This window comes from Truncatella angustata (genome assembly GCF_020726525.1).
Source record: "Truncatella angustata strain MPI-SDFR-AT-0073 chromosome Unknown BKA67scaffold_5, whole genome shotgun sequence".
NCBI lineage: Eukaryota > Fungi > Ascomycota > Sordariomycetes > Amphisphaeriales > Sporocadaceae > Truncatella > Truncatella angustata.
The window spans coordinates 775613-789249 of record NW_025763385.1 but is presented as its reverse complement, the minus strand read 5'-3'; the positions used below and the strand labels follow the sequence as shown (position 1 = coordinate 789249).

The following is a 13637-nucleotide window of genomic DNA, read 5'->3' as shown; positions in this document are numbered from 1 at the left end:
GAGTATGAGCAAGAGAACCACTTGAGGTTGCCGAGCTATTCGATCCTCAGTGGTGGAACCAATGCGAGCAAGCACATAATGACATTACCAGGTTCTCCAATACGGATTTAATTACCAATGAAGCAAGCGCGGGTATGTTGTAAGAAGATATTGGTTACTCATGTTGCATCAGGGGTTGCAGGTATCACGTTCCGGTGGACACGTGAACACTTGTGTTTACGAGTCCCGCTACCTTCACGAGCAAGTCTGGTAGGACAAAGCGTACAAACTAGAATGTCATATCTTGCCCACGATTTTGCCTTGAGCGAGGGCAAGTTTCAAACAACATACCCCGCTTTCATCTTGTATCCTGCACCAAATTCTAGCAAACTATTAAGCTCGATGGTTCCTCTATTATTGAGTCTTTCGAGCTCCCAATGAGAAACACAATTGGTTTCGGATACTTATCAAATTCTTCCTCTTCTCTCTTCAAAACACAACTCAGGCGTGCCACCCCTTTGACTCATCAAAAGGAAATCCCAACCTTATAACGTTAAGCAACGCGCCGTTTAACCTTCTGCTGCCGTCTATTCTGGCATTCACGTCAGCGCTGGAGAATCATCGAGCGTAGATTCCGTCGCTCTCGACAACGGGCTGGATCTTTTGATCGCGATTATCGGAATGCTCCTAAATTAGGTGATGTGATGAACATTAGAAATGACGCTTGGCAGTCCAGGTCCTTGGTTTGACGTACGACATGTCTAATACCGGCAGGTTAATTATGATTACTTGAAGCGGTTGCTTGATTTCTGCGCCGCGCAGCATTCAGAGTGCAAGCCTCTCGTTTCAGAGCAGCGGTCAATATTCAAAGCCATAGATGTTACGAAAATGGCGGTGGTTCCATTGCCTGCAAACCAGCCCTATGTCACGTTGAGTTACGTATGGGGCTCGCCTGCCAACGAAACTCTGGGAAGGTCAGGATTGCCGGAGAGCTTGCCTCGGACCATTGGCGATTCTGTGATTGTGGCTAAACAGCTGGGTATAAGATACTTGTGGGTCGACCGGTATTGCATACCTCAAAACGACGAGGAAGTGAAGCACAGCCAGATCCAAAGGATGGCCGACCTTTACTCTGGATCCACAGTGACCATCATCGCGGCGGCCGGCGAGGATGCAGAGTACAGCCTTCCTGGAGCAACACGGGAAAGAACACCACAAACATCGATTAGTGTGAGAAGGTCGCGTTTGGTGGTCCCGAAACAAACATGCAAAGAAATCTCCAAATCGAAATGGAATAGTAGAGGGTGGACTCTTCAGGAGGAACTTCTCGCTACAAGACGTCTTGTTTTCACGGACAGTCATGTCTATTTCCAGTGTCGAAAAGGGCACGTCTACGAAGATACCTTAAGCCCAGCGACCGTCGACGACCAATTGTTGTCTCTTGGTGAACCAGTTTTTCTTCACCAAGAGCGGAACACCAGCCACTCTGACATGTGGCAAATCTTGGCTGAGTACATGATGCGGGATTTGACATACGACACTGATACGATTAATGCTGTTACCGGTGTTCTGAATGCACACGATAGCGAAACTATTGCCGGACTCCCCATGGTGAAGTCTTGTCATTGGGGGGACGGCACTCGTCTTACAAACACTGAAGTGTTGGCCGTGTCGCTAGTTTGGTCGGTCGACTCGCCATATATGAGCACGGAATCCAATCCGGCAACCGTTCGTCGAAAGATCTTTCCGAGTTGGACATGGGTGGGATGGAAGATAGTAAGAAAAGAGATCGACCCCTTTTTGTTGTCCGAACAGGGCATAGTTGTACTTCATATTGGCGAAGCTCGCTATGCTCTAAAAGATATGCTGTCGTTCGAATCAGATTGGCAACAAATTATTTCACTCTCGAGTTTCGGAAAATACCCAGAGTGTCTCATCCTATCAGGGTGGACATTTTCGCTGAACTCTTTCGATATGGCAACGATTGATGACAGTAGGAGGATAGAGCATATTAAAAAGCTCCGTTCCGGCCAAGAAATAAGGCCTGGGTTGCTAGGTTTGGTTCTCTTACAAAGGTTCTTACCGCTCGCACATGGTTTGCATTCCTTTTTCCATGTTCTCATGCTGAAAAACCAGGGGGACATGTTCGAGCGTTCAGATACTGAACCGTGGTCGCTCGAAGGTAATGTTCGAAATATACAAGGCGTTTGGCAGCTTCAGAGTGAATGGGCTGAATTTGAATTCAGGAAAGTCTGTGTAAGATAGTCGTACGCAGGAACTCTCTTCAGAGCTAAATTCGCTCGTTATTATACCTTATTGTCAGTGTTTATATAACTGTGTCTTGCACTATTAAATGACTTCACCAAGTGCAAGCAGAACGTTCAGGTGTGTGGTCAAAATGCCTGGAAGTCCGAGTAACGGCAGCCTGGTTTCAGACACAACCACACAGGCTATCTGATGTTCGCAGGTCGCAAGTTTACCGCATTTCAAAGCGAGATAAGTTTGGAATTTGTTGGAGCGAATGACATGATCGTCAGCGGAAGTATTCAAACACGCGGCCATGAAATCTGGTTGTCTTATGGTCAAATTGCGGATAACGAGTTCGAGAAATATTGTCTTTGATAAATTGGTTTATTATAAAACGTGTGGCATATCACTAAGGAAGGCAACTTATATGATAGGATGTAACCTCTACTGATTCCCAACTCCTCGTTGAAGTACAAAACGACTTCTAGAATGCGGGCGCCCAGCAACGGGTCGAAAAATTTGATCTTTGCCAAGTGTAAGACATTCGTAACAACGGTGTAATGTTGCGAATATTATGAAGCGCTGAGCGCAACCGGCATAATAAAACGAGCGAGACTAGCAAAGAAATATCAGACATTCACAAGCACATGCAAATAAGACGGGCAAAGACGAGAATTTCGTCTATTAATGGTGTGGGCCGTGTAGTCGGTTACTTGACCTTTCGTCTCATTTTTGGACGGGGATTGCTCAGTGACCGCCCTGAGAAAGACGCCTGAGGGTATCTGCTGATGCCCTCGCTTCCGGAGTTTGCTTATTGCAAGCTTACTTTCAAAAGGTAGACATCAATCAGCGTAAAATCCCGAGCCGTGTAGCGGGGAGCCGGGGCTTTTGGGATTAACCACTCAAACCTACGGGCGTTACGCGCCGCGCCAATCTGCACACATTTCCATCTGTGATTGGCATCACAATCTGGAATAAAAACGGTTAGCCGCATTCTTTTTGGGCTGTTCAATGGCACACTGAAAATTTAGAAACATTTCAGAAATGTTGAGAAGATTGTTTGTTCGCGGGTTTTATCGGCATTGGTTTTCAAGACGCAGGGTCTCGATGACGCTTCGCTGGCCCCGGCATATCTCATCATGCAACGATAGATTTTGGGAAAGTGTAAGCATGACATACCTATTTGACAGACAACGGGAATATGGCGTGCGGTAGCAGATAAGATGCAACCTGAGTTGGCATCAAGTGATGTTCAAGTTTTCGCAAGACCGTGTAGAGCTTCAAGTGTCTGGCTGAATTCTTCGCCTCTTGTCCCTCATAGCTCTGAGCCTGGACTTGTCCTCTTCGAAACTCTGCAAGAACTGGGCCTGTTCGGCCTTCTTCTTCTCGCGCAACTGGAAGCGGTAGAAGTTGCCGGTCTCGTCCTTCTTCTTCTGCTGTCTCTCCAACATCTTCTTCCTGGCTTCTTCTGCTTCTTCCTGCCTGGCAGGTGCAGTGCGGCCACCCTTGGTGACAGTAATAAAACCATCTTCATCAGGTTCATTCTGCATGGCCTTGGCCAGCTTGATGGCTTCAACCTCCTTCCTGTTGTAAACGGTGAAGTATGCATCGACCATATCCTGCATAACCTCGTTGCCTGGATAAGAGAGCTTGTTGTGTGCCTTGAGCCATTGCGAGCCTAATGACGGGGTCTTTTCACCAACCCCCTCGCCCCAAACCGGATATTTCTTGGTCTTCTGGAGCTTCTTCACGGCCCTGAGTACCAGGTCGACGCTCTTGTCATCGGCAAGCAAAACCACGGCGGTGCTACCGCTTCGGCGTAGTGGCCGCGACCAGATGGCTGGCAGCTGTGCAGCCTCTTCGTCCTTCTTATTCTGTGCTTCTTGTTCTTCTCGCTTCCGCTTGCCGAGCGCCGCTAGCCGAACAGCTTGTCCAGGCTCATGGGATGTTTGGGAAGTTTTTGAGTCCTGTTCGAAGGTGACAGCTTCGAACTTGCCAGCGCCTACCAAGCTGGAGAAGATGCCTCGAAGATGGGCCTCGGTGCTGTCCACAGGCACGTTGACGAGGAAGAGACTTCGCGTGTCGTTTTTAGTGATGATCTTGGCGTTCCTTTTAAGATAGACGGAATGTGTAGTCTGCACAGGGTATGATGGGAGTGGAGGAAGTGAAATGGTAAGGACTGAGAAGTCCTCTTGACCTGAAGCTTCAGCCATGATTAGGCAACCTTGCACAGTTACTGGTAATCGAGGACCGGATAGGCTTCATTGAGCAGACTTGTGCTTCAGCGTTATGGGCCGCGAGGGATGGTGAGCGAGACGACATCGGGTACAGGAAAAAAAAGTTTGGAGCTCGAAAAGTGGTAACAAGGAGTGGGGCAGGCATCGGTGGCCGGTCAAAGCTTGCGCCGACCAACTTGGCTCGTGCTCTTGGCTTCGGTGCTGTGTCTCTCGCTAAGCTTCCAAGGGCTTCCCCATCTGGAACGTCTCACAGCATACGGATTACATACACATGTAAATGGCCCTTGCCCGACCCGAACTTTTGGGAATCTGCAGCAGAACGCCAATCACGTCATGCATGCTCTGCGAATATAGTGAGAAGCCATTACACAATACTATTGTCACGATCCGCACTCAAAATGGCCCGACTATATCCCCGTCGCTTGCTTTGTCTTCAGTAGACACCACGCAAGATAGGCAGGTTAGAACGTCTGTACAGGGGCACGGAGCCCGCGGGTACGAGACCTTGCCACATTGATCATGGGCTCGCCCAGTGGCCCACATCAAGGTATGCAGCATGGTGACATAGTCATAATGCAGATTGCTCTTTTCACGTCTCCTCCCTGCCCCGGCTGGTCGTCTCCAGAGAATCAGCAAGTGCGTACTGCAATATGACAGTAAAGCTGGGTGTTGGGCAATTTCTGTCTGGAAAGAAAAAGCATCCTTCGTCCAAGCCTCCAATACTGCTGTCATGGCGGTCGTCCAAATTTTTCATCATCATGACTGTGTGTCTGGCACTGTTCACCGACATCTTTTACTACGCCCTTATTGTCCCTGTCATGCCATTCTCTCTGACGGTTCAAGTCGGACTAGCTGAAGATCAGGTTCAAAGCTGGACATCAATTCTTCTGGCATGTTATAGTGGTGCTTTGTTCATCGGCAGCCCGATAGCAGGTATCTACGCAGACCATACCTCATCGAGGAGATGGCCTCTGCTCTTGGGTCTTCTGGCGCTGGCCGCTTCGACGCTTCTACTCTGCTTCGGCAACAGTATCGGGCTTCTGGTCTTAGGCCGATTGCTGCAAGGCCTAAGTGCAGCTATCGTTTGGAGCGTCGGGTGCGCCCTTCTGGTTGATACTATGGAAGAGTCCGTCGGCGTGGCAATGGGATATGTGGCTGCCTCAATGTCAGTTGGACTGTTGATCGCTCCGACAATAGGTGGTGCTGTGTACGCAGCAGCCGGATACTACGCGGTCTATTATATCGCGTTCGGCGTCGTTATTGTTGACATTTTACTCCGTCTTGTAATGATCGAGAAGAAGGTCGCCAAGCAGTGGGAATTTCAGCCTGATTTGCCCGCGGTACCAAGTCCCAACCACGACGCGGAGAAATCGGTTGCAGGTGGACCACAGTCTGTCAGTCGATTGGCTGGCGACGGAACCAACAATGGTCGGCCGTCAATGTTTGAAGGGACTACGGCAACAGACACCACCATACAAGCTGGAGCAGATGGACGTCCAGATACTGAACGACCGCAGAGAACGCCAAGACCTATTCTTGTACTACTAAAATCTCCTCGCCTGGTCGCTGCTCTGTATGCCATTGTTGTTCAAGCTGGCGTCATGATGGGATTTGATGCTATTCTGGCCCTTTTCGTCCAGTCAACATTCGACTGGAACTCCACCGCGGCTGGGTTAATGTTTATAGCCATCTTCCTGCCTGGTTTCATTTCTCCCTTGGTAGGATGGCTCGCCGATCGTTATGGTGCCAAATGGCCTTCATTCGCAGGTTTCGTAGCCACAGTCCCAATAATCATCTGCCTCCGCTTCGTCAACGAGAACACAATCGGACAGAAAGTGCTTCTTGCAGCTCTTCTAGCACTTGCAGGGACCGCGCTATCTTTCTCCAATACGCCGCTGATGGCTGAGATTACGTATGTGATTGTGCAGAAGTCTGAAGAAAATCCGGGCATTTTCGGCGAGAAGGGCGTCTACGGAATGGGATATGGGCTGTTCACCATGGCTTTCGCGCTGGGTGGTGTAATCGGACCTCTTTGGGCTGGGTATGTCAATGACAGCGCGGGCTGGGGGACGACCATGTGGTCGCTTGGCCTTTGGGCTGCATCAGGGGCCGTCGTTGTCTTTATCTGGTTGGGCGGTAAGCCGCAGAAAACTGCTGATGTGGACCAAGGAACAGCAGCAGAAGAAGGGCGCGTGGTCAGCGCATAAAAAGACTTGATTCGCAGTTCTGCATGTTGAATAAAGCTAAACTTTATTCGCCTCCAAAATGGCCCGGTGCTCTTGTTCTGTCAACATACGTAAGATGCAGACGACAATTCCATTCCAATCACATGAAGTGTCCTCACGTTTTTGCAACGTCCTCTTTCACATGCCACCCCTCTTATGCAAAGCCAAGCATTATAACATGTTGAAAAGGAGCGCTCATTGTGCGTAACACATGCGGTTGTACTCGTCCAAGGGTAATGCACAATGGCATGTGCAGCATCTACACCACATTCACACTTGAGGCGTAAGAGTTGAAACATCATAAGCAATCTGCTTGCTAGGTCTTGATTCAGTTAGATATATCGAGATCTTTGGTTGCGGATGCTATGCAGCCATGATCAAAACACCATTTGAACCACCAACCTTCATCAGCAAGCAGTTGGGTCGGCGACGATTCAAACCTGATATGGGGTCCGATGGTGTAGTTGGTTATCACGTCAGTCTAACACACTGAAGGTCGGCGGATCGAGCCCGCCTCGGATCATAGTTTTGCTTCTTTTTGTTAAAACTTTTACTGAATGTGATGATCATGGCGCCAGATCGAGGCGAATCCATCTCAGTGCTGTTGCACTACTGGGATGGTTTCAAATTGCACGGGAACCATGGACTGTCTGTGGAGAAAGGCCGCCAACTTCATCTCATTATTGCGGTCAGAGTTGTTGATGTCTCTGTCGAATATCCGTCTGTTTTCTTTTGAGCAATAGGGCCCGTGGTCCTTTGGAGTTGAAGTGACACAATAATATGCACCAAGCTGGTCTTGAATCATAAAGACCATAATACCGTTATTAAAGGAAGCGGCATTGAGAAAAGCAACTATCAGTAGGCCTGTTTCATGTCGATCTGGCAGGTCTTAGTAATAAACTTTTCCGGCAGTTCGGTCAAAGGACCTCATGGGCTGGAAGACGTCGAATTAAGGTTGATGTGGCACGAACATCTCATGACAGTGATCTAGAAATCATTAGCCTTGCCATCACCCCTTTCTTTGAGCATTACTCTACCCGAGCATTAGGAAGCCTCGACTTTTAAGTTGGGAGATAGGACCAGAAGCATGAGCCAGTAAATGTGTTGTGACCAAGAGCAATAGGTGTGGCACCAGCATGGAACACCGACGACAGGACAGTGGTATGACGCTTAATGCCAAGTGGCGGGCAATAATTGTAGATATCTTGTTGATACAGGCGAGAGTTATCGCACAACTTGGTAACACGAATATATGAAAGTCGTCTTACCCATACGATATGTGCTGTCCATACCCGGACGTACCGAAGTCTGCATGTCAGACAGGCCGTAAAGTGCGTACCATGGTATCTTTCCGATCCAACCCGGAATGATTCACATATGTGGCGCCAAAGAAGCTCTTCCAACGTGAAGTTTAAGATATTGACGGGATCACGGGGTGGTTATATTGGTGTTTCGGGTTGTGTTGGGTTAGACGCATCTCATTCGTCCATTTCAAAGTAGGGCGCCTAAGTGAGGCGAGCATATTCGTATGGTTGTGTGGACACCTGTAGAAGACATGAGAACGCTTTCAAGCTGGAGTGCATGCATGAAACCAGTGTCGATCTATTGTTCTGGCCGTAAAACACTTGCCAGATATGTCACGCAGCTGTGGAATCGCTCGGCTGGTGGATGCAGGCACCACTTCTGGAAATCTGTATTTAATCAGTATACTTCCCCGTTCATATATACAGCTGAGTATTTGTATCGTGTATTACATATTGATCTTCTTGAACAAGGCCTTGGTGCATTCTCGAGAATGTCGTCCCAGACCCTAAACCGATACTGGATACCGCACATTGACATCAACAAAAGAGTAATAACTCAGGAGCTCCAATACTACCTTGGACCAGATGCAACAGTCAGACCATATACTCGAGAAGTACGGAGATCGACTGAATGCATGGGCGCACCACTTACAAATATCACAGGGCGAAGATGGCTTCCTCATAACGACACCTGGTGCCTGCTTGAGCGACGTTGGTGGCCACTGCTCCTAACATTCTATCGGCGCCTCTAATGTCAAATCGTCCAGGAACAAATCAACGACATTTGTCTGAAGTCAAAAGAGATCTGGGAGAAGCAGGCAGCAGCCAAGGCAGCATCCAGCCCTGACAAACCACTGAAGCGACCGCTGCATCAGCCTGTGCTCATATCATCTGGCGATGGTGCCGGACGCAGAAGCAGCGATCGCAAGAAGCCCGAACCTCGCAAGCCCTACGATGGTAGACGCCGTAGCAACACATCTCGAAGATGATTCCTCTGTCGAGGCTCAGGGTATCATCCCACTGTCTTCGACGGATACGCGAGCGGCAGCATTAGGCAACATTTCCGAAACGAGTTGTCTTGGAAGTGTAGAAATTGGCAATAGATGTCGAATCTGGCAATAGGGTGTAAATTTTCAGTTGTGATTGGGTTGCCAAACCCGAGATCTGCATGGTTTCCAAGTCGTCCAGCGAGAGAACGCCATCTGGCATTGCTGATTACTGGTGGAGACAATATCTGTGAGCAATGCAGGTTCAAGGTTGAGGTGTGCAGCGAGACGCGCCATTTTGCACAGCAATAGCAATTGAGCATTTCCCCAGCGGCTAAACCTAATCAGCATGGACCATGCAGCGTTGCTATTGCTGGAATGCGTCTGTCAGCTTGTCTCAAGTCTTGGCATTTCATCGCAACCTCTGAATGTTGACACATTGATGAGACACAAGTACCCATTCGTTGCGCGTATGAGTATCGATCAAGCGTCAGTCGATCGCTGGATGTAAATTGTGCGAGAAGCCCATTTTCGTCGGAAATACAATGTGTTGGCAGCTGAATAATGTCGATTACCATTCTGTAGCGACACTCGTTCAATCGGGCTGAACGGCCACTGGATATATCTGAGAAACACACTTTACGTTCGGAAAGGGCAGCTTGGTAATCTCTCGATGTAGTGTGCCTCGCAGATTGAAGATCAAAACCCTCACCAACCAGTTTGCGGTACGTCCAAGAGAACTGGTCTATACGGAAAGGCTTTATTTCCTGCGTGCTAGACAAAGTGGTTATCACAAGTCAGTCATCTTGTGCAGCCGTCAGTTGGCGCGAGAAACCTAACGCTGTTACAACCTATGCCCTATAGTTGCTGATGGTTTCCTGAAAGTGTAGTTCTGTAACAGCCTCTTTGTGGCCATTTCAAGAATTACTCGCTTGAGCTACGTTTCTTGTGAGCCGAGCTTAGTCCAAGGCGATAACCTTTCTCTCGTGTCTTAGAACGACTTCTCGTAAGTTGCAATGTCAAAGTCTTCGGCCGACCATACGACTAGTGCCTGGACACTCGTTTTCGGCACAGTTGGTTTTGTATGGATGGATATAGCTTTTACCATTGACGTGATATAACCTATGACGTGAACCCACTGGCCAACATCGGTCTGACCGTTTCTCAGACCGTGTAAAAGTAGCTTGACATCTACCAGAGCCGTATTGCTGCCCGAAGATGATGGAAAGGAATGCTTCAAAGCTAATAAGCCAGTTTTGGTATTGTACGATTCTACACTTCGTCTCGTTAGCTTCGGTTGCAGGCTGTATGTATGTCACCCGGCCCAAGTGGGAAAATAATGCTTGAGCCGAGAAATAAGTATCATAGATGACAAGTCTTTGCTTCAATACACACGCGTAGGTGAGGGTAATATACACAATTGTTCGCAAGCACACGGGGACGAATTGTAGGAGGAACTAAGCTATAGGATTGCTTACCATCCAAGAAACCTTACTTTGTCGCCCACTTGGCGAGCGGGAAGCTCCGAGAGCAAACACCTTTCTGACGGTAGTGGGCCATTCGACATGTTGGAACGCAAAGGAAGATGCAGGCTCTGTGGGCGGTCTTGATCAGAGCAAGTGTATGGCTTTCTTTATTGAGCGACAAGGTTGGTTGGCGTTGGTGGTTTCCGTGGCCGGAAGATCTGGACTAGACTAGGTTGCATACATCGAGTACCACGGGATGATCTACTATGTACGGAGTACACAATGACCTACAAGACGGATTACATTCCTTATGGAAGATGCGAGACTGTGCCCCACAGGCACGCTCAAGCTGTCACATGGACCGATGCACAAGGCCACTAACACTGGCAGCTGATGCGCGGCTGATCACCTCAGCAGACGACCATGCGCCAGCTGGCGGACCTCAGCCGCTGTGAAGGCTCCAGGAGAACGTTAAGTCTTGCATCATACCCTCGGGACCTAAACGCCATTACCTCACCAGGCTTCACTTTTTTGACCTTTGACAAGCCGCCCGGCGAACGATCCCAACATCCTCCAAAGTAACAAACTTAGGTGCCTAGAGCTCCTGGCATCATCGGAGAACCTAAGCCCGTCCTGGCAACGCCCACCTCCTTGTTGCTCCCTTTGCGACTCTACCCCGCCATCGATACCGTATCTGTTGAAGCGGCGCACTTGCGATAGTCTCCTACAGATAAAGCATCTGTCGCGAACCCGCCTACGTTACGGCTCACATACCTATTTCCCCCGTCCCTACACATCAGCTTGATCAACATGTCCGGCGTCTGGGGCTGGTTTGGAGGCGGAGCGGCCCAGAAGAAGAAGGATACCCCCAAAAACGCCATCCTGAGCCTGCGGTCGCAGCTTGATATGCTACAGAAGCGAGAGAAGCATCTGATGACACAGATGGATGAGCAAGATGCGATTGCAAGGAAGAATGTCAACACAAATAAGAACGGTAGGTTTGCCTAACTTTCGTTACTACATTATCGAAGCATAGGCTGACCCAGATGGGACCGATAGCGGCAAAGGCTGCGCTAAAGCGGAAGAAGGCACACGAGCAAAGTCTGGACCAGACAACAGCACAGATTGGAACCCTGGAGCAACAGATCAATGCCATCGAGTCGGCCAACATCAACCACGAGACCTTGGCAGCGATGCAGAAGGCCGGTGAGGCTATGAAGCAAATCCACGGCAAGCTTACGCCCGAAAAGGTGGACGAGACCATGTAAGATGCTGCGCCATATTCTTATACACTCTGTGGACTGGCCTGCTAACGTGTGAAAACAGGGCTCAACTTCAGGAACAAAACGCGCTCAGCGTAGAAATTGTCAACGCCATCACGAGCAACCAGATTGGGGAGCCCATCGACGAAGACGAGCTGGACGAGGAACTCGAGGCCATGCAGCAGGAACAGCTGGACGAGCAGATGCTCAAGTCAGGCACAGTTCCCGTATCAGATACCATCCACAGGCTGCCCAGTGTTGCAAATGGCAAAAGTAAGTCATCCCTTAGCTTGATGGTTTCGCAAACGACTTACATGTTTTCAGTCGAGAGCAAGACGCCTGTGGCCGAGGAAGACGACGAGGAAGCCGAGTTCAGAAAGTTACAGGCAGAGATGGCCATGTAGAACTACTAGCCGCCTTCATTTACTGCTTTCTTTTACACACTCATGGCATTGCAGGTTCGGGATAGGCTGGGTTGGCGATTCGATTAGGAGGCTAGCACTGGACGCAGCGGTCCTGCAAGGCGGCCAAGCTGTGACGAGTCCGTGATGCGGCATGGTCGAGCAGTTCGCACGTACTTGTCTTGCTTGATGACATCTACGTCATGTGATTTTTCAGCCTTTTGCCCTTGGCGTAGGAGTTGGCACGTTTTGCTCTTGCATCTGACGGTATACAAGTATGGGGTACTCATACTCACTGTCTTTGGTTCTACCGCAATTCTTGTCTAGATTATACATTGTTTTTAATTGCCACAAACCACAAACGAATTGATATCTTTTTGCTGTTGGGTTTATGACGGTGGTCCGAACGCTGTCAAACATGGGGTTTCGAATCTTTGGCGTATCCTCAGATCTTACAGACGATGTTGATCATCAACAAAAAACCGTGCCACCTGCCATTTGCGTGACTAGTTAATTGGTAAGTGCACAACTGTGTGGTTTGGCTGACACGGCGGCTATCACCAAGTTGTGTTGCCTGCATGTGGAATAAGAAGGACCGATATAATCTAGGATAATCTTGGTGACCTGCGAGTTTCCGTACGCGTGTCCCAAGCGATCAGTAACTAAAAAAAAAAAAAAAAAAAAAAAACACGGGATACCGCTTCAGAGTTGCAAGTTCTTTCACTGATTGTTAGCGAGCTGTATGATAGCCACACTGCTAAGCAGTGGATACAAGTGTTGACATAACCCGGACCATGCTACATCATAGCCCATTGGCTTCCCAATATCATGACACGAAAATGATTTATGAGTTTGTTATCAAGAAGGCGATCTAGAGTTACCGAAAGGAGTGTTGCAGATATAGACACGGGGGTGGAGGTGATCTGTCTTGGTTATGACGGTGATTGTAAGGCTCGAGGCGACTGCGCCAATTCTTGTGTCCGCTGTCTGACCGCCATGTTGTTATTATGGACCCTCTGGACCGATGCCAACGCTTATGCAAACTTCAGTATGGCAAACCTGTGGTTGAGTCACGATGAATTGCGAAAATGACTCGTGGGCATCATTTAAGCATAACTAAATGTACAAGAATTGGTGGATGAGGCTGGCAAAGATTCATGCGGCAGCTGTGCGGTCAGTGATCGAGAATCGAGTCGAGAATCGAGATACTCAATTACAGCGGGCCAAGGCTCACACTGGTCAGGATATGCATACTTCCGTGGTCTAAATAGACTCTACTATAGGCAGATCCCGCCGCTGTCCGATCCAACACGCATGGACGAGGCTGTTGTCAAGTTTATCATTTGGAGAACCTTGTCAAGTTAGGTTGGAATTCCTCTTGCCAGTAAAACAACGCACTGAAGACATACTATGGCCGTGTAAATTGATATTGCTGCGAAAATGCATAAATATAATTGAATGGCTATGACTTCGTTGTCATTATTAGAAATACCTCTTAATATCTATCACCTTACAGGCGAGCGAACTAGC

At 48.8% G+C, this 13637-nt stretch overlaps 6 protein-coding genes and 1 non-coding gene across 7 annotated transcripts; 5 read left to right on the top strand and 2 right to left on the bottom strand.

Moving 5' to 3' along the window:
* Positions 1–867: 867 nt before the first annotated feature.
* BKA67DRAFT_536446 (heterokaryon incompatibility protein-domain-containing protein) lies at positions 868–2601 on the top strand (the record flags this gene model as incomplete). The annotated part of the gene is made up of 3 exons (XM_046100154.1): positions 868–2161; positions 2347–2364; positions 2447–2601. 3 exons carry the CDS (start codon positions 868–870, stop codon positions 2599–2601), a joined length of 1467 nt encoding a protein of 488 aa, XP_045957001.1.
* Positions 2602–3506: 905 nt separating this feature from the next.
* Positions 3507–4439, bottom strand: BKA67DRAFT_659401 (ribosomal RNA-processing protein 7-domain-containing protein; the record flags this gene model as incomplete). The annotated part of the gene is made up of 1 exon (XM_046107434.1): positions 3507–4439. One exon carries the CDS (start codon positions 4437–4439, stop codon positions 3507–3509), a length of 933 nt encoding a protein of 310 aa, XP_045957000.1.
* A 713-nt stretch (positions 4440–5152) lies between these two features.
* BKA67DRAFT_506028 (major facilitator superfamily domain-containing protein) lies at positions 5153–6613 on the top strand (the record flags this gene model as incomplete). Its single annotated transcript, XM_046097127.1, has 1 exon — positions 5153–6613. A coding segment is annotated over one exon (1461 nt), but the record flags the coding sequence as incomplete, so codon positions are not given.
* Positions 6614–7137: 524 nt separating this feature from the next.
* On the top strand, positions 7138–7211 carry BKA67DRAFT_t112. The gene has a single exon. It is a non-coding gene; the product is annotated as a tRNA-Val (tRNA).
* Positions 7212–8483: 1272 nt separating this feature from the next.
* Positions 8484–8981, top strand: BKA67DRAFT_518699 (uncharacterized protein; the record flags this gene model as incomplete). The annotated part of the gene is made up of 3 exons (XM_046098030.1): positions 8484–8606; positions 8656–8703; positions 8760–8981. The coding sequence occupies 3 exons, from the start codon at positions 8484–8486 to the stop codon at positions 8979–8981; spliced, it is 393 nt and encodes a 130-aa protein (XP_045956998.1).
* A 988-nt stretch (positions 8982–9969) lies between these two features.
* On the bottom strand, positions 9970–10545 carry BKA67DRAFT_536443 (uncharacterized protein; the record flags this gene model as incomplete). Its single annotated transcript, XM_046100153.1, has 2 exons — positions 9970–10212; positions 10474–10545. 2 exons carry the CDS (start codon positions 10543–10545, stop codon positions 9970–9972), a joined length of 315 nt encoding a protein of 104 aa, XP_045956997.1.
* A 709-nt stretch (positions 10546–11254) lies between these two features.
* Positions 11255–12110, top strand: BKA67DRAFT_592968 (vacuolar-sorting protein SNF7; the record flags this gene model as incomplete). The annotated part of the gene is made up of 4 exons (XM_046104888.1): positions 11255–11438; positions 11504–11708; positions 11771–11979; positions 12031–12110. The coding sequence occupies 4 exons, from the start codon at positions 11255–11257 to the stop codon at positions 12108–12110; spliced, it is 678 nt and encodes a 225-aa protein (XP_045956996.1).
* Between the last annotated feature and the right edge of the window lie 1527 nt (positions 12111–13637).